This window comes from Geotrypetes seraphini, chromosome 5, assembly GCF_902459505.1.
Source record: "Geotrypetes seraphini chromosome 5, aGeoSer1.1, whole genome shotgun sequence".
In the NCBI taxonomy this organism is placed as follows: domain Eukaryota; kingdom Metazoa; phylum Chordata; class Amphibia; order Gymnophiona; family Dermophiidae; genus Geotrypetes; species Geotrypetes seraphini.
In genome coordinates this window covers 232186870-232214763 of record NC_047088.1, presented here as the reverse complement: position 1 = coordinate 232214763, position 27894 = coordinate 232186870, and the positions used below count along the sequence as shown (strand labels likewise).

At 44.2% G+C, this 27894-nt stretch overlaps 1 protein-coding gene across 1 annotated transcript in view; it reads right to left on the bottom strand.

The window, feature by feature from the left end:
* LRP1B (LDL receptor related protein 1B) overlaps window positions 1–27894 on the bottom strand; it is a 1445547-nt gene that overhangs the window by 215835 nt on the left and 1201818 nt on the right. Inside the window, exons 66-68 of the mRNA XM_033944130.1 lie at window positions 20933–21039; window positions 14767–14896; window positions 6609–6715 (exon numbers count right to left, since the gene is read on the bottom strand). Of these exons, the coding sequence (XP_033800021.1) occupies window positions 6609–6715; window positions 14767–14896; window positions 20933–21039 (344 nt within the window). The remainder of the gene's footprint in view (window positions 1–6608; window positions 6716–14766; window positions 14897–20932; window positions 21040–27894) is intronic.

Sequence of the window (27894 nt, the reverse complement as noted above, 5' to 3'; positions counted from 1 at the left end):
AACATTATTGCTTTTTAACACACATAAAGTGGTAAATAGCATGTTATTGTTGTAACATAGCTCAGTAACTACCCCCCAAAACGTTTATATTAAAAGTTGTTCTCGGTCACCTTCATCCTTAGATCTGTCACTTTTTTTTTTTTTTTTACCTTGTTTGAATCAGATTTCATTCACTCTGTTGCATCTACTCCCTACTGTTCTTGATTCTTGATCTCTTATCTACTTGAACTTTTCATCTCCACTTTTTTTCTGCTACAAAATTTTGAATGACATGCTTTAGTTTCATATTAGTTCTAGTTTTATCACCCATCTCATATATTCAAGATTTCACTAGGCTATGTTTTTAAATGTTCAACTTATTTTCTACTTGGTGTCATAGGGTCTCTGTCTACTTCTTCTTTCTATTCACGTGGAGGGGCATAATCAAAAGAAACGTCTAAGTCCGTTTTGGCCTAAGTCACAAAGCATCCAAAGTCGGACATGGGAAAAGGTCCATTTTCAAAAAATACATCCAGCAAATTTTTTTTCACAAAAATCGTTCAACTGTACGTCCAGCTGTCTGATCGTCCAGACCGCTAAGTCGTCCATCTTTATACCCCATTTTCGACCAAAAATTCATCCAACTCAAAAACGCGTAGAAAAAGACCTTTTGGGCATGGGAGGGACCAGAAAAGTAAGGGACTGGACACCCAGACATGGCAACAGAGTAGTGGGACACCTTACAGGGCACTGCTGTGAACTTCACAAAAAGGATGCCCCATAAACATCTCACAATAGTTCCCTTGTAGGTCATGGTGAGCCCCCAAAACACCCCCAGAATCTACTAGACCCACCTATCTACTACCCCAATAGCCCTTATGGCACTATATGGCAGTACAAAAGGATTTTGAGAATTTTTTTGGGGGTGCACATGTTTCTCCATGAATGCAGTGATTAGAGTGGCTTATGGGCCTGGGTCCTCCTCTCCATGGTTCACTAACCCACCCCAAGACCATTTAAGCCACCTCTGTTCAGCTCTACTAGGCTTTCCTATGCCAGGCTGCCAGGTGCTGATGTTCTGGAGGCAGATATGCAAAGTTGTTATTATGTTTTTTATGGGGGTGGGGGGTCAGTGATCACCGGGGCAGTGTGTGTGGGTCTGTACTTTGTGTCCGCAGTGCTTATCTGGTCACTTGGCATAACTAAGTCACAACGTCCAAGTTCCGTCTTGGCAGTGTTGTAAAACTTTCGGTTATACATGCAGTACGACTAAGTCTAGGACGGTCCACGTCCCACCCAAATCCCGCTCTCGCCACTCCTCCTGACACGCCCCTTTTAGCTCTGGTCGTTCAGCAGCAATGTGAAGGCCTAGGTCGTTTTCACATACGTCCAAAACCTGGTTTGATCATCGGCACTTGGACGACTTTTGTAACTGATCGTCCAAGTGCCGATTTAGGCTGGTTTATAGACGTTTTTCTGTTTTGATTATGAGCTCCCTAGTGTATTAGAGAGTTTTTATTTCCATTGTTCTTCTCTACTTGTAGTTGTACAAACTGTATTTTTTACACTTGTTCTCAATGTTCTTCATTCATTTTCAGCCTCTCTGTCAACATGATGTGATGGATTAGGGTTGCCATATTTGTCGATGAGAAACCCAAGTACATGGCACCGCCTTATTCCATCCTAGCCTTGTCTTGTTCTGCCTCCAATCTGCCCTGTTCTATCTCCAGCCCCTCCCCCTCCCCAAAAGCATGTCTCTTTTTCCCTGATCTCTAGGCCGTGTCTGGAGGGTGCGACATCATCTGCGCATGCTTGTTGAAGGCCCTCCCGACGCGGCTGGAGCTCAGGGCTTTCCAAAACTTGGACAAACTGCCGGGTTTTGGATAGTCTGTCCGGGAAACCGGACAGTCTTCTAAAAAGAGGAGATGTTCAGGTTTTCCAGGAAGTCTGATAACCCTAGTTTGGCTAAGAGCAAGCTTATATGTTATCTTTCTTCTTGCTTTCTCCTCTTTTAGGGGCCCTTCTACTATGCTGCGTTTTGCTGCTAACATGGCATTTTCAGTGCGGTACACAATAGTGCAGGTCAGATGTGTGGTCCAGCTGTGACAGCTAGTTCACAAGTTTTTACTATATGCTAGCTATCCTAACTACTGCTAGCAGAGCCACATTTAACTCACTCAGAGAATAGTTAAGCTCTGGAACGCATTGCCAGAGGTTGTGGTAAGAGTGGATAGTGTAGCTGGTTTTAAGAAAGGTTCGGACAAGTTCCTTGAGGAAAAGTCCATAGTCTGTTATTAAGAAAGACATGGGGGAAGCCACTGTTTGCCCTGTATTGGTAGCATGGAATATTGCTACCTTGGGTTTTGGCCAGGTACTAGTGATCTGGATTGGCCACCATGAGAACTGGCTACTGGGCTTAATGGACTATTGGTCTGATCCAGTAAGACTATTCTTATGTTCTTACCTCCACCTAAATAAATGCTGCTATTCTACAGGCAGTCTGGTAGTATGGTTGCAACATGAAATGTGACAGCACTTCTGACCCTCTCTCACTCATTCCTCCCCACCTCAACCCCAAGTCCCACACCACAATCACACTACAGCCAACCCTGGCCTTCCAGCTCTAAAATCTTGACCCATCCCTTAAAAATTTAGGTCCTCCACGCTCCAGTCAACAGTCCTCCAAACCCCACCAGGCCAATTTGTCCCCACAGGAACATGTCCCTTTCTTTACTCTCCCTCAACTTCTAAGCCCCCTCTACACATGATCTAACTGGGGTCTGTGAGTCCTGCCCTCTGCCACTCACAAACCCCCCATCCCAACGCACATGAATTTATAATGGGAAGATTAAAACATAAATATTGAACAGGCGCCTAAGGAGTTAAGAGTTAAAAGCAGTTTCATAAAGGTTGACTTTTACCCTTGATTTGAACAGAGCCAGAGACAGAGCATGATGTACCAACTCAGGAAGTCTATTCCAGATGTATGGCATTGCAAGATGGATGAAAAGAGTTTGGGAGTTGATGGTGGAAGAGAAGGAGACAGATAACAGTGCCTTATCTGATGAACGGAGTCCCCAGGGAGAAATACAGAGGGTGATATAATAGAGGAGAGATACTGATGAGCTCATAGCAGCTCTACCCTAGACTTCTCTCTCTGGTTCCCACCTCCTCCCCGGCCGCTCTCATTTTAAATTTTCAGGCTGTTGGCCTATCCTGGAATTCTTCATTTAAGAAAACCCTTTGCTTTTGCCATTTTTCTTTCTTTCTTTTTTTTACCCAAGACAGTGTGAGGCATGTACTGTCTCTCTGCTGCCATTCAAATCCACACAAAGATTCACAGATCGTCAAGACACTGTACTTTTATGCGTGGCTCAACAAATGCGTGCAGGACAATTGTGCCCTGTCGATCGTGCCCCATCAAATGCGTCAATTGCGCTCCATACAGCGGATACTATTTTGTCTTTTTGAGGGTTACAAAGTAACCCTCTTTTTTGAGGGAAGGAAACCCTCCCCCCACTACACTTAAAATACTCACTTGGTATCTAGTGTTAGGGTAAGGTTAGTGTTCACGCTGCTGTTACGGGGGGGGGGTATGGGGGGTGAAACCCCCCACATTATAGAGAAAAGGGAACTTTTCACAAAAAAAATCAGAAAAGTTCAGTTTTCGCTATAATGGAGGTTTCCAACCCCCGAACCCTCCTCCAACAGCAGCGCGAACACTAACCAATAAAGTGTGTGGGAGGGGGTTGCCACCCAAAACCCCCTGTCGGAGCTCTTTAAAAATTACTTTTTCCCCCGCGCGCTTCTGTCTTGCGCCAAATTGTCGGCACTGGATTGTCAGCGCGCTGACGTCTTGCGCTCCACTGTCTATGAACCGGATTTCCGGGTTGTGGATCCAGCTAAAGCGTAGCCGGTTAAGTGTGATATCCAGCACTTAAGCAGCTATGGTGCATCACATAAAGATAGGACTGAATTTTATGCTGCCCTTATTTATGGGTTTACCTTGACTAGTTAAACTGCTGAATATCGGCACTTAAACAGCCAAGTGCTGACTCTGCCCCCAGAATGCACCTCAAATAGCTGGGAGTGGCCTAGTGGTTAGAGCTGCAGCCTCAGCACCCTGAGGTGGCAGGTTCAAGCCCAGCACTGCTCCTTCTGACCCTGAGCAAGTCACTTAGGCCCAAATTCTATAACCAGCGCCTAAAGTTAGGCGCCTATATGTTTTTTTTGGGGGGGGGGCGCCCATCTAGATAGACGCCTCTCTAAATTAAATAACAAGCTCAATCAAGCTTTTTAATCAGCACTGATTGAAACACAGGCGCCTATCAAGAAAGCGTGATTCTGTAACAAGGCGCCTCTAAAAATTTAGGCGGCCTTAAAAAAAAATAGGCGCTATGCATGTTAGGCGTGGGCGTGGCTAAGTGTTGGGCGCCTTCTTACAGAATCCCTTCTCTTAAGCGCTCAGCTAGGTGCCTAACTTTTAAGTGTGCCTAGAGCTGGCCTATTTAATGGGCGCCTCCAAAATAGGTGCTCAGCGTGATTCAGTAAACAGCACCCAATTTTACTTGAATCGCACTGAACAGTGCCTTTATAGGCGTCTAACTTTTGGGCGCTTCTTATAGAATTTGCCCTTTAATGCTCCATTGCCCCAGGTACGTTAGTCAGATTGTGAACCCACTGTTGGAGCATTTCACTTGAGTACCTGAATGTAAACTGCGCAAGCAATAAGTGGTTTATAAATACTAAAATAAATAAATACTCGTATGATAAATATATTTACACTAGCCGGACATTTCCAGCAGTGCTAACTGGTTAAGTGCCATTTAATCACTTGGAATATCGACCCAATAGAGTTCTATTCATGTCACCTCCAATTATTCCGCAAGCAACTGAAAACTTGGCTTTTCACTAAAATGTAATTCTATCCCCCCTTACTCTTCTCTTCTATATATAAGTTCATGTAAACCTTTTTTTTCCTTCTCTTCCTATATTTTAAGTTCTTGTAAACCGTGTCGAGCTCCACATCCGTGGAGATGATGCGGTATATAAATCTTAAGGTTTAGTTTAGTTTAGTTAGTTTAGTCACACACATTTGTTATTAGGCAGTTGCTAGGTTTTCCCTGGGGGGGAGGCAACATTAGCCGCACTTTAGCTACTAGCCAGCTAATTTTCCCAACCACGGGCCAGGTTAGCAGGTCTGCCACCCCTCAGGCTTCCTAGCTAGCCAGCCCAACTAACTTTCATTCTCATTTTTTGATAAGTTGTCAGAACTGGAACATCCTCCTCCTCTGCACTGCAAGGTTTTGAGTCAACGCACTATGTCTTGCGTCGCATGAGTCAACTTCAATGAAGGCTGCCCTTAGGAGAAGGAAGTTGGAATGCCGGCATTATCAGGAAATACACCACAGCCCAAAAATCCAGGTATTGCCCCTCTAGGCCACGCGGCCAAACCGGGTCAGAATCGCTGGGACTCAACAAACCTTCCCGCTCCTCCGGCGCCTCCAGCTACCGCGGCTGTAGAATGACTCCCACGGACAGCGCAGCACACCTCCCAGGGGGTTCCCCCCAGACCCTTGCCGTGGCTTACCTACCTTTATGGAAGCCCTGGCTATACTGGTGTGTCTCGGCACAGGCCGCAGCGTCTCTCTCTAGAAGCAAGTCGCGCTGGCCACCTCTGAGTGCCGGATTGGAAAGAGCGACTTTTTTCCACCACCACCCCCTCCCGCTATCCTTTCTTCGCTTCCTGACCTGCTCTACCTGATTGGCCCTCGTCACGGCTCCTCCCCTCCCCTAGCCTTCTCTGCCGCTCCCTAACCCTTCTTGCTACCCCACTCGCAACGGATTTCGGCCGATTTGGCAGCACTCCTCCCTAGACGGGATGGGAGATTGTTTTATGCCGGTATTATCAGGAAATACACCTCAGCTCAAAAATCTAGGTTTTATCGAAATATTTGTCGAATCCCGGTTTCAAAGATATGCTATTAAGAACATAAGAAGTTGCCCCCGCTGAGTCAGACCAGAGGTCCATCTTGCTCAGCGGTCCGCTCCCGCGGCGGCCCATCAGGGCTAGTGCCTGAACAGTGGTCCCTGATTAATTTTGTAACTTACCTCTAATCCCATCCCTATAGTCTACCTCTACTCTTATCTGTACCCCTCAATCCCTTTGTCTTCCAAGTACCTATCCAAAGCTTCTTTGAACCCCTGTAGCGTGCTCCTGTTTATCACATCCTCTGGTAGCGCGTTCCATGTATCCACCACTCTCTGTGTGAAAAAGAACTTCCTGGCGGTTGTTCTAAACCTCTCTCCTTTCAATTTCTCTGAGTGCCCCCTTGTACTTATTGATCCCCTTAATTTGAAAAATCTGTCCCTGTCTATTTTTTCTATGCCCTTCATGATCTTGAAGGTTTCTCTCATGTCTCCTCTAAGTCAAAAGCCGTATGTTAGGACAATTTTATGCAGACTCAGTCTTCTCTTGTAAAAAAAAAAAATAATAATAATTGACATTTTTTTTTTTTCCTAAGGAATTACACTATAATAGCTCAATTCCATATTTTACATTTTTCAATCCTGATTGAGGATTTAAATTTAAAGGTTATTTAAGAATAGTATTGTAATGCATCAGTTACCTCATCAGAGCCATCGCTGCAGTCGTAGTTTCCATTGCACTTCAGAGATGCTGAGATACATCCTCCAGTGGCGCACACATATTCGCTTGAAGAACAGGTTGGAGAGGCTGAGTCAAAACATAAGCTTTAGCATAATGTATAAGATCGTACTATACATTCCTCCAATAGGTACATTTACACAATTATTAAAAATTAGTTTGAAAGGACATAGGCACATTGGGGCACTTTTACTAAGGCGCACGTACCGATTTAGCTTGCATTAACCGATTTAGCACGCGCTAAAAATTAGTGTGCGCTAAATGCTAAGGCGCCCATAGAATATAGGGTGCCTTAGCATTTTAGAGTGCGCTAATCTTTAGCACGTGCTAAATCGGTTAGCGCGCCTTAGTAAAAGGACCCCATTACAGTACTCCCCCGAAATTCGCGGGGGTTCCGTGCCAGGAACCCCTATGGATTTTGAAAAACCACGAATATGGTTTTTATAGGCAGGAGAGGGCAGCTGGGGCACCGAAGCAGGAGAGGACAGCTGGGGCACCGAAGCAGGAGAGGACAGATGGGGCGCCGAGGCAGGAGCGAGCAGCTGGGGCAACGGCGGATGCAAAATCACTCGCTCTGTGCTCCAACTGTCTCTTCCTGTTGCTTTTACACGCAGCTCCTGATTGGTGTAGCCTGAATTTAGTACAGGAAGAGGCGGTCGGAGAATACAGCAAATTAGTGAGTCCGCAATTCGCGAACCGCAAATTTGCGGGGGAACACTGTTTACAATAAATAAGGTGAGACAGAGGGTTCATAGACAACTGAGCGCAAGACGGAGGCGCGCGCCGAAGAAAATTACAGTTTTTAGGGGCTCCAACAGGGGTTTTTTTGGGGAGCCCCCCCAGTTTACTTAATAGACATTGCGCCGGCGTTATGGGGGGTTTGGGGGGTTGTAACCCTCCACATTTTACTGTAAACTTAACTTTTTCCCTAAAAACAGGGAAAAAGTTAAGTTTTCAGTAAAATGTGAGGGGTTACAACCCCCACACCCCCCACAACGCGGCGCAATGTCTATTAAGTAAAGTGGGGGGGCTCCCCAACAAACCCCCCCGTCGGAGCCCCTAAAAACTGTAATTTTGTGCGGCGCGCGCCTCCATGCTGCGCTCAATTGTTTGGGCGCGCCTTTGTCCTGCCGCGCTTTTGACCTGACACCGAGACAAAGACTACTGATTTAGCAAACATGTATCCAACTCTCATGAAAATGGCCTATCAAAGTAGCAATCCAAAATTGTTTCTTAAGAGACCTCGGTATAGAGCAGCTTTAATGCGGTTAGATGCTTAAGACATTATCAAATAATTCAGACCAAGTGCCAGAAGTACGAAATATTTTCTGCACTTTTATTAGAAGAGATAAATTATGCTACAGTTCATTTACAAAATTCTGATGCTGAAAGCTGAATTGGTAAAACAGCGCTTTGGATGGGCAAAGTCAAACGTAGAGGTTGATCTGGAAATCAAAACGCAAGCAAAGTTTATTTTGATAACTAAATAAAATGTTCAGTAGGAGGCTGATGTGGGTTGGTGTATAGTAATTGTGCCAGATAAAATATGTATGTGCACTGGCATATAAGTTGATGAAATTATCCTTTGAAGAATCCATTCTTCTAAGGAGGGGAGTGTGTGACGCAGTGGTTAAAAGCTACAGCCTCAGCACCCTGGGGTTGTGGGTTCAAATCCACGCTGCTCCTTGTGACCCTGGGCAAGTCACTTAATCCCCCCATTGCCCCAGGTACATTAGGCAGATTGTGAGCCTGCCGGGACAGACAGGGAAAAATGCTTGAGTACCTGAATAAATTCATTTAAAACCGTTCTGAACTCCCCTGGGAGAACGGTATAGAAAAATTGAATTAAAAAAACAAACAAAAAAAAAAACTGATCTGTATATACTGTATATCATAAATGTAATACACTACATAAAATAGGCATGAAGCCTTAGGCAATGGAGGCAACTTGTACGTCTTAAATAAGAAAGCAATGAAAATTGAAATGAATCATATGCTCAAGCGCACATACCCTTTTCCAAATATACAATACACTATACCATTAGGTATGCCCTCAAAAGCGCAGAGGGCAACGTCACGCTAGCAATCCCATGCCAACATCTGAGCGCAGGACAAAGGTGTGCCTCCACTTTTGCCGCTTTGAGGCCTTCCGTTGTACGTTCTAAGGTGGGGTGTGGGGGGAAACCCCCAACTACACTTAGAACTGCTGGCACTCCCATTGGAGGGGATTGGGGGAACCCCCCAGTACACTGAAAACTCCTGTTGTTTTCGCTATTCGGGAGTTTTCAGTGTAGTGGGGAGATTTTCACCTACACCCACCCCCACCCTCCCAATGGGAGCACGAGGACTTCTATGTTTAGTGGGGGGTTCCTCCCCACACCCCCTTAGAGCACAAAAGGGAAGGCCTCAAAGCGGGGGAAGTGGCTGCATGCATTTGTCCTGCGCGGGATTGTCGGTGCGCTATTGTCTTCCGTGGTTTTGGCGTGTCACCATATCATTATATAGACACAGTGGTACCTTGGTTTATGAGCATAATTCGTTCCAGAAGCATGCTCGTAATCCAAAGCGCTCGTATATCAAAGCATCTTTCCCCATAGGAGATAATGGAAACTCAGTTGATTCGTTCCACATCATTCCTCACTCTTGCTTTAATGGTTCGTCCTGGGTACATCCAATTTCACCCCCCAGCTTAGAATTATACTGTTCCAGTAAAACAAAACAGGGAGCATCCTTATCAGGATTTTTGAATATGATTGTTACTTTGTTGATCTAGGACAGGACAATAAAGCGGCGTGGGAGCGGCACAGATCGCCTCGTTTACTTACTTTATTAGCCATTCTCTCGCGCACTGTTTCAGTCCTGCATTCCCTCTCCTTCAGAGCAGGATCCATTCACCGCCAGAGGCAGGGGAACAACAAGCCGGCCCCAGTCAGTCTTCTACCCGGCTCAAAGGTACATCGCTCCAACGCCCCCTTCCCGGATCCCTGAGCTGATTGAGTGCCACTTTCAACACGCGTCGGGTGAAACACTTGGGATTGGCTGTTGCTCGCTGCTGGCTTCTCTTGGGTTGGCCGCGTATGGGGCTTGGTTGAACGGGATTGGCTGTTGCTCGCTGCTGGCTTCTCTTGGGTTGGCCGCGTGTGGGGCTTGGTTGAACGGGATTGGCTGTTACTCGCTGCTGGCTTCTCTTGGGTAGGGCGCGCACGGGGCTTAGTTTAACGGTGTGGTGGAGGAGCAGAACACGCCTCGTTTCAGCTCTGAGCATGTTGCTGAGATCGTGGGGCGGCAGGGTTGGAAAATCAACTTAAGCTGCAGGTAAATTTTGCTCATTTTGCAAGACAGCACTCGGTTTGCGAGTTACAAATTGCTGGAGTGTTTTGCTCGTCTTGCAAAACACTCACAAACCGCGTTACTCGCAAACCAAGGGTTGACTGTAATTATAAGAGCCTGCTTTAATATACAATGGTGATCATTTCATAAATTCATATAACAACACTTAAGACATTCATATTGCATATCTATTACCAAACAGGGTTTTACACGATTTAAACTGAAGAACACGTAACATGGCAAGCGGGACTGGTCTGGGCATGTTTTGTGTAGAATTAGAGTGGGCCTATAAATGAACATTTATTTCCCATTTCAGAATTAGAAAGAACATCTATGTCCTAACAGACTGATGTGTTACCTGGGACGTCTAGGTTTACAAAAGTGCACCAACCGAGTAGCACTCCACTATAGAGAGCAAGGAGGTCGCCCTCACATCACCCCAGTGACTGATGCCCCTCCCCCTAGAAAAAAAAAAGAAATTGGCAAGGCATACTGGGCACTGTGGCAGGTTTAAGAAAACCAGATGTTTATGTTTCATAAAAGGCTGTTTGTGTTCATGGATGATGAAAAATGGCCTCCGATTGAATGTCGCAAAAATCAAAATATTGTGGTTTTCCTCAACTGGATTTCTAGATGCATGCCCCTCTGCATTTTGAATCTAATGGGCTGTTGATCCCGATATATCAGGAGATTAAAAGTTTAGGGGTATTGTTAGACTCAAGCTTTACCATTTTGGGATCACATTGCCTCAGTAGTTAGGATGATTTTTTTTTTTTAGATTCGTCTGGTCTTGAATTTGTAAAAACTGTTCTCTCCAGATAATTTCCAGCAAGTGATGCAATGTTTTGTGTTACCACACTAAGAGCTCCTTTTACAAAGGTGCATTGGGGCCTTAATGCGCGGAATAGCACACACTAGCCGTTACCGCCTCCTCTTGAGCAGGCGGTAGTTTTTCGGGTAGCTATCAGACAAAGATATTATCATAAAAGAATGTCTACCACCGGGATACAAGATTCTCTCTCTAGCCAGAACATGGGGAAGAGGAGGAGGACTTGCAATAATCTTCCGAGACCACCTAAAAGGTACCATTCTTAACACAATATCTTCGCCCAACTCGGAAATCTTGACCATCTCCCTAACTTCAAATTCTCTGCCCTCCTCACTAACCATAACTTTATTCTACATACCTCCAAAAAAATGGACCACGATCAAAGAGAACTTCACAGAATCCCTCCTAACCAACTCTTTAACAAGCCCCTATAACCTACTATGCGGAGACATCAACTTACACCTTGAAAAAACGGACCAACCAGAAACAGCAGACCTTTGGTCTCTGCTCTCCCAATTAGGATATGACAAACATCCCCCTGTCACAACCCACCAAGGAGGTCATCAGTTAGATCTGGTGACTCTCTCCTCCAAGGAACTATCCAACCCCACATTCTACTGGAAACAAGGAAACTGGTCGGACTCCCTCTGGTCCGACCACCGCCTATGTACCTTCTCCATCGGATGCCAAAACAAACTCCAGAAAAACGGCAAAACAAGATCCATCAAAACCCACACTACTAGAGGAAAGATTGACCCAACGGAATTTTGGTCCCACTTCGAAATTAACACCAATCCTACCGAACAAACGGAACAACTCATGACATCCTGGATCCAGACCAGTACCGACATACTAAATGAGATTGCCCCCCCAAAAACCCGCAAACATAGAACCCCCAACCAAGAAGGCTGGTTCGACCATGATCTGCTGCTATACAAGAAAGACCTTAGGAAAGCTGAAAGATTATGGCAAAAAACGGGTTCCCTTGAACACAGATCGGCCTGGAGGCAAAAAGTAAAAAACTACAAAACCCTCATAAATGAAAAAAGAAAAAACTTCTACTCCATCAAGATAGGAAACATAAAAACCAATAGCAGCGATCTCTTCAAACTGGTCAATGACCTATATAACTTAGAGACCCACACAAACATACACGAAGAATCCACCTTAACTCCCGACTCTCTCGCTGACTTCTTCAACACCAAGATTCAAAAACTAAGACTAACACTACCCCCCAGCCCCAACCCCCTTGAGCTGTTCCCCATTCTCCCAGACATCTACTCACCAAACCCAGACCCAGGAGCCAGAGCGGACCTCTGTTGGAAACAATTCGCAGTAATCGACTGGCAAACCTTCAACTCATACTACAACAAATATACACACTCCCATTGCAAACTGGACACATGCCCACCTAATATCATGAAAACGGCACCCCCCAGCTTCAAAGCAAAAATGATGACATGGGTTAACTTTCTACTTTCCTCAGGAAACTTCCCCTCTGAGCAAGGCCACATTATGATCACCCCTATTATAAAAAATGCGAATGAACCACCCAATGCCCCTTCTAACTACAGACCGATCGCCAGTATCCCCTTATTCACCAAAATTGCGGAGGGGCTGGTTAAGACGGAACTCTCTGCATACCTAGATAAATTTAACATACTCAGCGACTGTCAATCAGGCTTTCGCACTGACCACAGCACGGAAACCATCTTAGCTTCCCTTCTCGACCACCTCCACACGCTCTTTAGTCAGGGCTCAAGTGCCTTAATCATACAACTTGACCTGAGCAGCGCCTTTGACCTGGTAGACCACACCATTCTCCTCAAATGCCTGGCTCACATCGGCATCTCAGACCAGGTCCTCAACTGGTTCCAGGGATTCCTAAGAAATAGATCCTACAAAGTATGCAAGAATAACTCTCTCTCTTACAGCTGGGACAACACCTGCGGGGTCCCGCAAGGCTCCCCCTTATCCCCCACCCTTTTCAACATCTACCTGGCCTCCCTAGGCAACCTTCTCCATAACCTCAAGCTCAAATTCTTCATTTATGCAGACGACATCACAATTTCCATCCCACTCACTAACTTTTCACATGAAATACTCGACCACACAACAAACGTTCTCAACCAGATCGAACTCTGGATGCTAGCATTCAGACTGAAACTAAACCCCGATAAATCTAAATTCTTCCTAGCCACCCCCAATGACAAAATCAAAGAAACTACAATTCAACTGAAAGGAATGACCTTCCCCCTCGAACCAACCTTAAAAATCCTGGGAGTCACGCTGGACAAAAATCTTTCTTTAGAAAATCACACCGACCTCGTCATCAGGAAAAGCTTCTCAGCACTTTGGAAACTTCGCACTATAAAAAAATACTTCAACGACACTTCCTTCCGCCTTCTCGTACAATCCTCCGTCCTCAGTATTCTAGATTACTGCAACATCATATACCTTAACGCCACGAAGAAAACAACCAGGAGACTAAAAATAATCCAGAATACCGCCGTGCGCCTCATCTTTGGCCTAAAGAAATGGGAACATGTCACCCCATTCTACCACCAACTCCACTGGCTGCCTTTCGAGTCTAGAGTCCTCTACAAATTCGCATGCTTCTGTTACAGGGCGGTAAATGGTTCCTCACCAAGTTACATCAATCCTCACTTCAACCTCTACCGCACCAAAAACAAATCCCGTCGTATTCAGCTGTTCGCCTTCCCCTCACCCAAACTTTGTCACTTCAAAAGATTCCTCGACAGAACTTTCGCCTTCCAAGCAGCCAAGCTGAACCCATGGCTTGCACAAATGATACTAGAGGCCCCCACTTACCTCGGTTTCAGAAAATCACTTAAAACTTACCTATTCCGCAAACAAGACCCGAACGGTACCCCCCCCTGACAATATCTCCCCCCCTCCCCAATCGGGCCCCCTCAGTAGGCCTTCCCCCCCTCTTTTTCCCCTCGTCCCGCATCCTCTTTCTAGATCAAATAAAGCTGATAAATAAGTGAAACTATGTTACTCTGTAATTCTAATAACAAATCTGTAATTCGAATAACAAATCTGTAATTCTGAAAAATAATTGTAAATCTGCCTGTCTATGCAGACCCTAATGTAACTCAATGTAAACCGCCTTGAACTCGCATGGGTATGGCGGTATATAAAAATAAACTATTATTATTATTATTATTATTATTCCAAGAAAAGTGCTGAGGGCATTGCAAGTCACGCAGAATGCGTCAGATAGAATGATTGAAGGTCTTTCCCGCAGCGAACATCGGTTATCGATAGCTTGGAGAATTCAGTTCAAGATACTTGTGCTAGTATTTAAAGCCACGTGGCAGGAATTGCTAAAAGTTGTGGGTTCTATAGGTACCTTCTCGTTTGTTGAGGCCTGGATCTCAGCAAGTTAGAGGTGCCATCTTTATGAGATAATGCAGTGGTTACAATCCATGCACGAGTTTTTAGTGTTACAGGTCTACGACTGTGGAATGCACTCCCTGAGCAGATTCATCAAATTACTGTATTATTATCCTTTGATAAGTGCTTGAAGGCTTATTATTTTTTTAGGAAGTCTTTGGTAGTGTATAGAGGAGAGATAAGAATTGGGGTTTTTTTTAGTTAATACACTTTTAAGGTAATTACCCTTTTAGAAATTTTTTCAGCTTTGGCGTTCTTACCACCGTGGCCGGTGCTAAAAACTGTATCTCAAAAACTAGAGCTGATAGGAGAAAACTGGTGCCATTATTGGAATCAGCAGGTCACACATACCCAGAAACAGGTCTTAACATTTGAGGTACCAAAATGAGTGTTGGCCAGTGTTATATATGTTTCTGACTAAAGCACTCTAAGGAAATCATGCTGAATTTTATCATTTTTTTCCATAGGTTGGCATACTGCTATTTTGTCTGTAAATGATTATATATGTTTAATTAAAGTAATTCACTTTTTTTTTCTTTACCTGGCTCACAACTTTTCTCATCATCCCCAAATTTGCAATCTGCATGCCCGTCACACTTCCATTTTAAAGATATGCACCGCCCATTGGAGCACTGGAATTGATCTTTTGAACAACCACTTTCACAGTTTCTCTGTTTAAAACAAGAGCAACAAAAATCTGTAGCTAGCATGTGTATATGTGCAGACAGCAAATTCGTGATTAAAGAATAAAATGCTTTCTATGGGGAACATGGATAAAGGCATTTGGTATGCTGCTTAACAAACTTACTGAATAGATAGATAGTCCTAGATCATAATTTGGCAGACACTGAATTACAGACAGGCTCTATTAGGAGGAATCATTCAGCTCTTTTAAAACATCCTTCTACGTATTATACAACACAAATTTCTTTACATGTAAAGCTGTCAAGCATGAAATAGGAAAATTACACCTAAATGAATTACAATATTTAGTTGATGAAGGTGACTATTTAATACTGAAAATGCTCAAACCAGCAAAAGGCAAACAAAATGCAATGGAATAAAAAAGATATGTTAAAAAAGTGAAATGTGTGTGAAGTCTCCCATTTCACTAATTTTTTTTATACTTTTGTAGAATCGTGATTAGCTGGATGTCTAAACTATGCCTAACTTTAGATGCGCTTTACAGAATCTACCTCATTGAAAACAACCATGGGGATGACGCTGGAGGACCTTACCGGACTAGCAGAAAAACAATTTCTTTTTAGATCTGTAATTCATCAAGTCTCTTGAACACGAGTCGATGGCACCTAACTAACTAATGTTTATTGTCAAGTTGTGAGTATCCTATATAATAAAACGCTAGCCGCGCATGCGCACTCAGACCTGCGTGATCTGTAATCCCTGATCCGTGATCTGTAGGTCCGTGGCCAGAGTGCGTATGCGGCGGCTAGACAAAGCGGGAGAAACAGACTCGAGCGCTGTGGCCGACTCAGGATGGGAGGATGCGCCGCAGCAAAGTGCTGCACAGGTACTGGAGGGGGAGAGACGTATCGCTTCTGTACATACCGGTACAAACCTCCCTCCAGCGTTGGCAGCCGCAGCACGTTAAACAGGCTGCTTCACGACTTTCTCCTGCAGTTGAGCCCTCTGCCGCGTCACTAATGATGTCATCAATGACGCGACAGAGAGACTCAATGGCAAAAAAAAGCCGCAAACCAGCCTGTTTAGCGTGCTGCGGCTGCCAACGCTGGAGGGAGGTTTGTTATTAAAGTCATCTCGCCGGCAGGGTCGCAGAGTCAGCGGGGGTTGGGCTGGGAGGGGAGGGTTGCAGAGTCAGCGGGGGTTGGGCTGGGAGGGGAGAGAAGCGTCTGCCTCGGGTGCTTCAGGCAGCAGCTGCCTACTTCCTGTTTTCATGAACACAGGACACGTCAGAGAGGAATACCTGAAGCCACAACAGCAATGAATTGTAAATGCTGCTGTTGCCCGATGAAATAGTTGAAGGAGGAAAGTGAGCAGAGGGGGAGAGAATGGCTTGGAGGGAAGAACAGATGGCAGGGCATGGAGGGAAGGAGGAAGGTATGCCAGACCAAGGGAAAAGGAAAGAGGAGATGGAGAGAGGCCATATGGGACAGAGAGAGAGGGGGCGGACACTGGATGGAAAGAGAAGAGAGGGCAGTGAATGGAAGGGGCAACATAGAGGGTGAACAGTATTCTAGCACCCGTTAATGTAATGGGCTTAATGACTAGTTTTGTATAATTTTGTTTCTGTGAATCATTGTATTTTGCTATGTATAAAAATGTTTTGATATATTAATGAAAGTGAATAATAAAAAAAAAAGAAAGAAAAGAAAAATTGTGAATTCAAACCAGCAAAGCTCCATGTCTAAGGAAAGATTAAAAGGAAAGAAATTATAAGGGGCTTTTTGAATATCGAAAGAATGATAACAGTTAAGCAGGCCCTATAGTTTGGCTTAGATCTTGCATGCTCAGTGTCACCTTTTGCCTGCTACTATAAAGTGTGATTAGCTTCTTCAGTCAGTGTGATGGGCATGGAATAGATTATGCCAGTCCCTTGGGAGAAAGGAACTGTATAACCTATATCTTCCATTGTTGGAAAATGGAACATTTCTCCCAGGATGCAGAATTTCAACCATGGCATGCTAAAGGAATCTGGCAGGTGAAGCATTTGATGGATGAGGAGGTGACTGTGATATTATCATTTCCAACACTGCAGGAGCGTTGCACATTGGGGGCTATAGATAAAGTGAAAGAGCTCCTAAAAGTCACAAAGGGGATCTTTTACTACAATGTTTTGTGATAATTTTGTATTTCTGTGTGCTAACCCCTGAATTCTATAAAAGGCACTAAAAATTGCACATGCAAATAAGGTCATGTGCCCAATTCGCATGCACAGTATAACTGACTAGCAAGTCAATTGACACTGATAATTGGGATCTTAACAGGCAATTACTGATTCTAATTGATATTAATAAAATTTATTTGTGCAAATTTAGCCACAGAAGACACATGAATAAATTTTATGCGTGGTTCCAAAAGTGGGGCACGGCCATAGCATGGGCAGATTGGGGCATTCCTGCAATTTACACGTGCGGCTATAGAATAGGGGTATATGCACCTAATTTAGGTGCAAAGTTTTATACCACATTTCAGTTGGTGTAAATAGCCAAGCCTAAAGTTAGGCATGGTTCCCGGCGCTATGCAATATTCTATAAATGGAATCTAACATTGAGCCAGCAGGCTTAGGCATCACTATGCGCCTTCATTAGTAGAGTGTGCCTAATTTATTTTTTAATGTACTCTGCTGTTGGCTAGTTAGGTGAAGATAGAGAGCTTACCGCCCACTAAATTTAGCACGCTAAAGAGAATTACGCACTAAACGCTAAAGACACCCTTAGGAATATAATGGGCATCTTAGCGTTTAATGCATACTAACATTATCGTGTGAGACCACCCAAAAAATTAACATGGGAGCACTTAGGGGCAAATTCTATAAACAGCGTCTTGAATGTAGGCGTTGGGTGGCATCCTACCACTGTCTAACCAGCCAATCAGGACACACATTAAAAAAACACCCCAAGGCAGATTGCCTACAATGTAGGCATTTTTGCTAGTCGAGGGACGTGTGTAGGGCAGCTTAAGCTCACCCAAGGGTGTGGTTTCACCCAGAAGTGGCCATAAGCGAGATTAGGTGTCCCTACGCATCTCCCTAGGGCCACAGCAGGGAACCCATCACACCCACAAAGTCAACCAGCAGGAGGGATTGTCAACTCCCTCCTACTGGAACCCACAAAAAAAAACCCACTCCTGAATATCCACGATAGAAGGTGTGCTGAATTCTTCCTGCCACCAGCCCCCAGATACAACCTCCGGCAGGAGGGCTGCCCAATCTCTCCTGCTGCCACCTCCGAGACATCCCCCAGAAAGAGGAAAGCCCAATCCCTCCTGCCGCCACCCCCCTCCCTCCGAAGATCACCAGCAAGAGGGATGCCCAGTCCCTCTTGCCATAAAATCCACCCTGAACACATGCCCCCACCATGACACCCCCAATTCCACCTGGACCTCACTAGTACCTATTTTTCATAGGCCGGAAGGATGCTTACTCCCTCTGGCTGGCAGGCCCACATCCACAGAATGGTGGGCCTTCCCCTTCCCGGTGCATCCTGACTGGCCCTATGGAAGGGACCTTAGGTGCCTGGGTAAACCATAATCTTAGGCCTCTCTCCCAGTGCATTCTGGGATGTAGTGGGAATGGCCTAATATTCCGATTAGTCAGATCCCTTAGGCCACTCCCCATGGCACTGAAAAAAATAGTGCTTAGCACTATTCTGTACATGGTGCTCAAAGGTAGGCAACGGAAGAAAAGCCATTTGCATGGAAATGGCCAAGAAGCACAACAGGACCAAAGATGGTTTAAGCACTTTAGGGGGTAATTCATCAAACAGTCAACATGTTTCACTAACAGCTTTATCAAGACCATTCCCCTGTTGGGATCACCGCCTACTCTCTTGCCCCTTGCTCCTGGTGATGATCCCAGCAGGGGAATGGTCTTGATAAAGCTGTTAGTGAACCATGTCGACCAAGGCTCCCTGTTAATATGAAATTAAATGCCCTGTTTGTGGAACCACAAAGCTAAGTGGATTACTTTAAATGAATTATTTAAGAATATTAAAAAAATTTTTGATATGGATTAAAATTAAAATAAAATAAAAGCATAAATATATAGGAAAGTTCTAGGAGCAGGGTGAACCGATGAGGATTTAACACGTAAAGCTTAAAGCAAAGAGGTTTCTGAGTTTTGAGTGGTGTTGCTGAGGCTTTAATTTATAAGCTTTATTTCGGGATATTTATGGCTGAATGATAGAGAGGGAATGGGCATATCTGCATTAATCAGCTAGGATGTTTTGGTTCAATACATTTAACTGGTTAACACCTTCTGAATAGGAGGCAATAAGTGCGCCCATGTAAATTTTTTTTTTGGGGGGGGGTCTCACACGCTAATGAAAAAGTTAGGCCCTCTTTTACTAAGGTGCGCTAACCGATTAGCGCGCGCTAAATGCTAATATGTACATGTTAGTCTACGGACACGTTAGCATTTAGCGCGTGCCAATTCAATTTGCGTACCTTAGTAAAAGAGGGGGTTAGTGTGGGATCAGTGTGGGACCTGCAAAAAAAACGAAAAGAAAGAACAAGCTCCGATCCCGTATAGGGAGGAGCGAGGCCAAATCGGCCGAAGCCGGAGCGAGAAGAGGGGTGGGGGGAAGGGTTAGGAGAAGAAGGGGAAGCGGAAGGGAAATCGCCCCTTTTCCTGACGGAGACCCAGGTAAGCGAGGTTTCGCTATCACGGGTAGTGGCAGGTAAGCACAGCATATGGGTAGAAGGCTGACATCTTTACAGTGGTTAAGACATGGGGCACGTCGCCTTGCTTGGACGGCAGGAGGCCAGGCCATGATCTTCACAACAAGGTACCGCTGACGATGGGACACCTCCTTGAACGGGAAGGGTCCGGCGAGCTGGGGAAGCTTGTACGGCGCCCCACATTGTGTGGAATAGAGAGCCAGATGCTGTGCGCCTGACCATCAGTTCCTTATATGTTGCCTGGTGATGTACATTGTGTGTTATGCCATTTTTGAAGTGCGGTTACAGTGTACAGTTCATCACCGTTCATGCTTGATAATGATGTTACGTTGATAACAGTTTATGTAATTGTGCTGTTATGGCTGCGGCCAAATAAATTCCACTTGAGTTGATAAAAGCCTGAGTGTCATCATTGTGCCACGATAGACCATGAAAGGTAAGAGCAACAGTGCTGAGTGCACGATTTGAGAAAAAAGCTCTATTTTACGGCAGCATTAAAAAAGGGCTTATCACACAGAAAAGTTCCATGTTAAAATACAATAAGCCCATTTTCTAATGCATTTTATTTAAAGAGCCCCAAAGCAGTGTTTGAGTAGATATGAACAGACAGTTGCATGACAATAAATTTCATATAAAAAAAATCTCTAAGTGATAAGAGAATTTTCTTTTTCTCTGTGATGAGTTTCTTAGGCTCCCTTTTCCTGATGCTGCTCTAATGCGCAAAGGAATTCTATGAGTGTCAGAGCAGCGTCGGAGTATTAGAATTCTGGGCCACGGTATAAAACTCTCCCATGGCTTACTAAAGGGGGGGGTTAATTCTTAAACTTGCAGAAAGATTCATGATTTCAGTTCTTTGTACACCAAAATACTGCCTCCAGTTTGATATCATGAAAACTCGTATACTGTAAGGTTTTAGTCTTCAACGGTTATAAATGTGCCCTTATGGATTAGTTAAAGCCAAATGCTGACTTCTTTCATCTCAGTATTGCAGCATGGGCTATAAACTGAAGAGAATGACCATACAGTTGTCAGAGAACTTATAAGTGTCCATGATGAGGTATAGGATTTCATCCATTGCAGGCAAGTGAAAGCTGATATGAGTATTATTTTCCATTCGGTTAAATTCAGTTACTACTTTTTATTTTGAACTCTGATTCCCCTTTAATGAGTTTTTGTTCCTGTACACTAAAAAAAATATATTTACTGCAATTGTAGACGGCACACTGGCAATGATGCCTATAATCATGCTTGGGCAATATTCGCTCTAAACAAAATATGATTCTGTAGGACTCTTCTGCTTTTCTTTTATGCTATGTGAAGAATCATACCTCATCAGATCCATCAGCACAGTCATAATCTCCGTCGCACCAGTATCTGGCAGAAATGCAGTTCCCATTTGCACAGAGGAAATCTTTTAAAGAGCAGGTCTGAGGTTCTGAGGAAGAAAATGTTGCAGAATGTTTTATTCATTTCCTCGATGAAGATATGCTCTCATTTACTGCCCAATGTGACAGCCTCTCATTCTATAAACTTGCACGCACTTTTCAATAGTTACAGCACAAACTTGCAAACGCAGGCAATAGAATAGCGCCAGTTATGCATGTAAGTTAATTCATGAATTAGGCACTAGGGGCACTAACTACTAATAGTCAGCTATAACTGGAGTTAATTGGTGCTAATTTGTACTTACAGTCTGCTCTCGCTATTCGCAGTAGTACGGCTCCCATAAACATTTGGGAAAAGCAAAATCACAAATAGCGAAATGTGTCTGTGGGAAAATTGAAGTTCGGCTCAGCAGTACACTTACAGGGAAATTCTATAAAAGGCCCCTAAATATAGGTGCCAAATAGGCGCATAAATAAATAAGCACCTAAGGTAGGAAATGTGGGCCAAATTCTATAAATGGCGTCCTGATTGTAGACAGCCAACTGCTGCCATGGCCCAAGGGACCTGGCCAATTGGAATCTTAGGCCACTCCCAGTGCATTACATAATGCACAGCGAATGGGGCCTAAGATTCTGCTTGGCCTAGGTGCCTAAGGCCCCTCCTATGGGAGGGGCCTTAAGTACCTCGGCCAATCAGGGCCTAAGGCCCATGAAGGGGCAGGCATGACATCCGTAAAAAGGCGAGTCAGCTGGCTAGGGGCAGGAAGGATGCCTCCAGCCAGCCAACATTTTAAGATAAGTGGGTTTCCGGGAGGGTTGGGGGGCTGATGAGATCCAGGGGTGGTGTGGGGGCCGGCGGGGAGGATACCTGCGATGTTCAGGAGGGGGGGCCAGCAGGAGGGACTGGGCATCCCTCCTGCCATCAATGTACGGGGGGGAAGGGTCCAGCAGGAGGGACTGGGCATCCCTCCTGCCGGTAGTCTTCACGCGGGAGGGGGGGGTTTGTTGCTAAACTTATTGTGGCAGGGAGATCTCTTGCCGCGATAAGCTCAGTGACAACCTGATTCTCTAACCGGCGCCTGTGACATGGACGCCTGTATATGATTCTCAAAAGCTGCTTAGGCAACTTCTAAGACTGGGCGTCCTTAGTATATTGGCTTCAATTATGAGCTTTAATAAGCTCATTATTGAAAGAAGTAAAAATGAATTGGTTGATAGGCGCCTATCTTTTTAGGCACAATTCTACATAAGATAGGCGCCTAACTCCAAAGTAGGCATATTTTGGGGTGGAGGACTTAGGGGCTATTAGGCACGATTCTCTAAAGTACTTGGTTGCCTATAATGTAGACATTTAAAACCCTGGCCTATATTATAGACTTTTAAGTTTCAGTTAGACACAGTTCTATAATGGATGCCTAAGTATGATTGCCATGAAATAGGTGCCTTACTTTAGGCGCCTATATTTTTGGGCACTCAGTTACAGAATCTGCCCCTTAGCACCTCAAAACTGTGGAAAATGAACAGAGGATCCTATTGGGAAAACAGGGTTAGGTTCCTGCATGGGACAGCACTTGCAATACCTATAATTCATTCTCTGGGTACTTGGGAGCCATATCTGGAAGCAAAGCCTGGCTGAAAGGTGAAAGTGAAAGCAAAAAAAAAGCTGTTTATTAAGTGCCAGTCTGCAAATACACAAACACAGCGGCACACATGGGGAATATTGGTTGCAATTGATACAACCACAGATAGGCAAAATCGTGCATTTAGGGCCTGATTCTATATATTGTGAAAGGTGACGCTTAGCCAGTCACTTGGTAGCCTGCCAGAGTGCCCTAAATGGACGGGGGTGTGACCCAAGCAAAAAGAACATTGTCTCCCATGCCCACTGTTATGGAAATTTAAGAAGCTGTAACATTAGCAGCTTTACTATCTGTGCACAAACAATCGGTCTTCATTCTCAGATAAAGCAGCTTCATTTTATATATAAATCTTTAGTCATTTTTAAAACTCACAATAAGTGTAACATAAAATACAATCATTTTATACTTTAACATCACTTAATATATCATCAAATTTGAACTCTCATTAAATATTCCCCCTCCCTTATATGCAACAATTATTCCTAAGCAAAATAAATCATGAAATATTCCCACCCACCCCCACCTCACCCTGGACGTGTATGAACAAAAGGGGAAAACATTATTATTTATTCTATGCAGTAAGTTAATGGCTCCCAAATAACCAGAAATTTCTTAAAATTTCCCTGCTGCATGGCAATTATCCTTTCCATTTTGAATTGGTGGAAGCAGCTTCATTTTAATAGCTGCAAAAGAAAAACTTTCATACATAAACTCCTCCTTTGTAATCCACAAGGCTGTGTCACAACAGAACAGTCCTGCCCTTAACAAAACACGGGCATAACAAAAGAGGCTCTCAAAACTCCAGCAGTTCAACAGTTAATAGTCCTAACCTGAGGTACTTGCTCAGGGAAAAAGAAAAACTCCCATTAGAGCACGTGCCTTTCAATCCAGACGCAGAAACATACTTTTCTTCACAACACTCTTCCTTGCATTCCAAGCTCTGATCTAAATTGGGCTGGTAATGAACCTCTATTACCTGGCAGTCTGAAGGGAAAAGCTTAACCCTACGGTGGATTCCTCCCTTCCAATACTGTATGCAACAGCAGTGCAACCAGCAAAGCTATGTTCCCTTAATATCACCAGACTGTGGTCAATTCGCATTTCTTGGGGTCTTCAATGTCCAGGAACAGAGTTGAAAAAAAGGGTTTCCGGAAAACAGAAAATAAACCCGAATCACACTGGCTTCCTGCTTAGGTAGAACGTTACTGCCCTAACTCAAAATACTCAGTCCTGGGTGTTCCTCCCATGTATTTCAAACAAAAATTCAACAAACTTTCCCACGTGCAGACTAAGATGACTTTAGAGGGTCATGTCACTGCTCACAATGTCAAAGCCATGGCTATGTCAGTAACCCAACTGAGATCAGCCTTCCATGAGGAGATATACAGTGCTTTGATTTGCTTTACAGTCCATACAATCACATCTCTCTACTGTGTGGAACAGAACACCCAACCCGACATCTGTCTTGTCCAGACAGTCCTGCATAATGTGGAGTCCAGAATCCATATCTACCCTACTAGAACCATTCATTTCTGTTCTAGGCTACACCTTCACAATAGGGATTTTTTGGTTCTTTAGAATTATTGGTTCTGATTGGCATTGCATTGCAAGTCCCTAATGATTTCATTTTGTTGTTTCCAATGAGCCTAATAGCCTGTGTTAATTTTTTGTCCTGAATGTCCTCAGAGAAACAACATTACTCACCTTTGGCAGGTGTTCTTCTCTTAGGACAGCAGGACATAGATTTCCACATCCCTCTCACCTCCCTTTGGAGTTGTATTCTGTATGCCTTTTATCCAACTAAGGGCCCTATGCAAGTCAAGCTGGCAGGAAGGTAGGCTCACCTGCACTGTCAGGCCTTCTAAAGGCTTTTGGAAGCTTCCCGAATACTGTGCAGCATTCAGCCTGGGGCTTCATCAGTGGTGTCACCCATCTGTGGTAATCTACGTCCTCCTGTCCTCAGAGAACACTTGCTCCAGGTGAGTAACTTTGCTTTTTTAAAAAACAGGATTGTACAGCTCTTTTTGTGTGCCCATTTTTTTTTTAATGTACAAATAATGAACTGTTTTATATATTTTTGACACATAAAAAAAAAGCTCATGACTTCTATTTGTTTTGGGGGCTTTGAAATTTTTGGTTTGTTGTTTCCTTTTGTGTCAAAATATTAGACTTCATTCCATCATCCTTAAAGTTAACTATTTGACCTGTTGGCTTTAAGAAAGGTGACAGAGTTCAAACAAAGCCTGGGATGAACACAGAGGATCTCTAATCAGAAAACAATGTAGGAACTAAGGCTTGCATGGCCTGTGTCCCGTATATGAACATTCAGTTGAAGACGGGCTGGGGAGGGTTTTGATGGATGGGATGGTTAAGATGAGCTGGAGTGAGCTTTGATGGAGACTCCAGTAGATGGAACCCAAGCACACTACTGGGCAGGGCTCTGGGTTCCTGGCCCAGTAATATAAAAGAAAAAGGACCATTTAAACTAAATTAATTTATTGAGCTCGCATGGTTGGGAAGACTGGATGGACCACTTGGATCTTTATCTGCCGTCATTTACTTTGTTACTAGGTCAACTTCATTGGCTTAGCTAAAGAAATGTGAACTCGGTTGGGTTAAGTTTAACTCTGACTGCTATTAAAGGAAACTACCAGTCACAATGGTAGTCAAAGAACTATTGCCTTGAGGAAGGAGAAATCCCATCTCCAACTGAAAAACAAGTTAGCCTTCTATGTCATAAAATATGTGCTCCATGTTACCTTTGCTAGACATTTTTCCAGAGGATGCCAAAGCCATTCAGAGGAAAGTGACTAAAATGGTATGGGAGACTTGAAGTCTTGAACATATTTATCCTGTAGCAGAGTAGGCAGGGCTGTAGCTAGTTGTGTGCCTCTAGAGCGGCAGCACAGGATAGAAGGGAAGCTGGGGTGCCAAAATTAATCCACATCCATTGGCTTCCCTTGCTAGTGTGGCAAAAGTGGGTGAGGTGTGAAGGTGACAGAAACAATTGGGGGCGAGTCATGCAGGACACATTTGCAGCTTGTGAGGCTGGGATGGTTAAGATGGGCTGGAATGGAGACTCCAGTAGATGGAACCTAAGCACACTACTGGGCAGGGCTCTAAGAAAAAGGACCATTTAAACAAAATAATTAATTTATGGCGCATGCATGGTTGGGCAGACTGGATGGACCACTCGGGTCATTATCTGCCGTCATTTACTATGTTACTATGCCTCTTGTAACCCGACGTGTGCACAAGTTCAAATTAGACTTATAGTTATGACTTGTTTCTGTAGTTTTCAAAATGTGCTATATTTAGGATCATTATTGTCCAACGGGTGGTGGACACCTGGAACGCGCTTCCAGAGCGAGTGATAGGACAGGATTGGAGTTCAAGAAGGGATTGGACAATTTTCTGAAGGAAAAGGGGATAGAAGGGTATAGATAGAGGGCTACTATACAGGTCCTGGACCTGATGGGCTGCCGCGTGAGCGGACTGCTGGGCATGATGGACCTCAGGTCTGATCCAGCAGAAGCACGGCTTATGTTCTTATCTTGACAAAGACTCCAAGTGCTAAATATCACCAAGCATCATCTGAGCAGAGAGAATAAGATTTCTTTGTTGCACGTAGCAATAACCCCTCCAATATTCAGCCAGTGGCAATCAGCATTTCCAAAGGTGATGACTATAACCAGCTGAATTTGACCCAGATATTCAAGGCCAGTTTGAATTTGGTCATTGGACTGAATATCTGGATCAGCTGCAGCCCCAGAGACATATCTGTGATCTGATGATATTAAGACCTGTACCCAGGTAAGTGTCTGGATTAAGATAGGACAGCCTTTTTGCTGGCTATCGGATTGAACCTCTCTGCTAATGTGGAAGTCCCAGCACTGCCTGACTCCATACCTGGACTACCATGACACTAACATGATCAGGGGTGTCAAACTCATTCACATAATGGGCCAAAGTCTAAAACACAGGCTAAGTCGCAGGCCAAATTTTTTATTAAGATACTTAGTCTTAGTAGAAGTATAGATCCTTCCTCACCCTCAGACATTGGTGGCGCGCTCAGGCACTTGTGTAGAGCGCCCTGCTCCAACCTAGCTTTTACACTGGGACTGGGTCCTTCTGCCTGCAAATGGATACTGAGGTACCATGGTGAGGAGCTTGGAGCACCGCTGGGAGCGGGGCAGCGCGTTCAGGCACTTGGAGTACCACTGGAACTGCACAGTCAGGCACTTAGAGCTGTGGGCCACATAAAATGGCCAGGCGGGCCGGATTCGGCCCCCGGGTCTTGTGTTTGACATGTGTGAACAAGATAGTGCTGCAATTTCCACACTGGATTTCAGCAGGACTAGGCTGAAGTGTTGCTGAAAATCTAGGGAGGGCCCTCTCATTGTGATTTACTAGAAGTTTCTCTTGCCTGCTTGGACTGTTATGAATATCTACTAAAAAAAAAAAATGTAATTAGTGCTTGGCACAAAACACTTTATAAATCATTAAACAATTAGAATACCTATTTTTTTTCCATTGCTGGGACAAATCTTTGGAACTCTCCACCAGGCATGATGAGATTATGTAAAGATCGTATGTCACGATTGTTTGTAGATGCTTTTCTTTAAGTTCAGTAGGTTGGGGTTTTTTTGATCCAGGTTCAATGTTTTTTTTTGTGGAGGGTTTTGAGAGAAAATTAGGAAAGATTGATTTGAATTTATTGTAGTATTTTATGTTGTCTTGTTTGAGTTTTTATCATTTGTGTATGTATGATATTTGTACACCGCTTAGACTTAGGCGGTCTATGGGCTCCTTTTACTAAGGTGCGCTAGCGTGTTTAGCATGCACTAAAGATTAGCGTGCGCTAACCACGCGCTAACCAAAAAATACTAACGCAAGCTCTATAAAGGCATTGGCGTTTAGCGCGTGCGATATTGTAGCACACGCTAAGCATGCACTAAAACCACTAGCGCGCCTTTGTAAAAGGAGCCCTATAAGTTTAAAAAATAAATAAATAAATAAAATTCTATGTAGAATTAATAGAACCTATTTTCATGACACCTATACATCTACAGATATACTCAAAAACATTCTCAGAGACTCCCTAATATATCCTGAGATTATGGGCTCCTTTTACTATGCTGCGTTAGTGTTTTTAGCGCATGCAGCATTTTAGTGCGTGCTAAACCCACGCTAAGCGGCTAGAACTAATGCCTGCTCAATGCTGACATTAGCGTCTAGTGTGTGTGGCAATTTAGCGCACGCTAT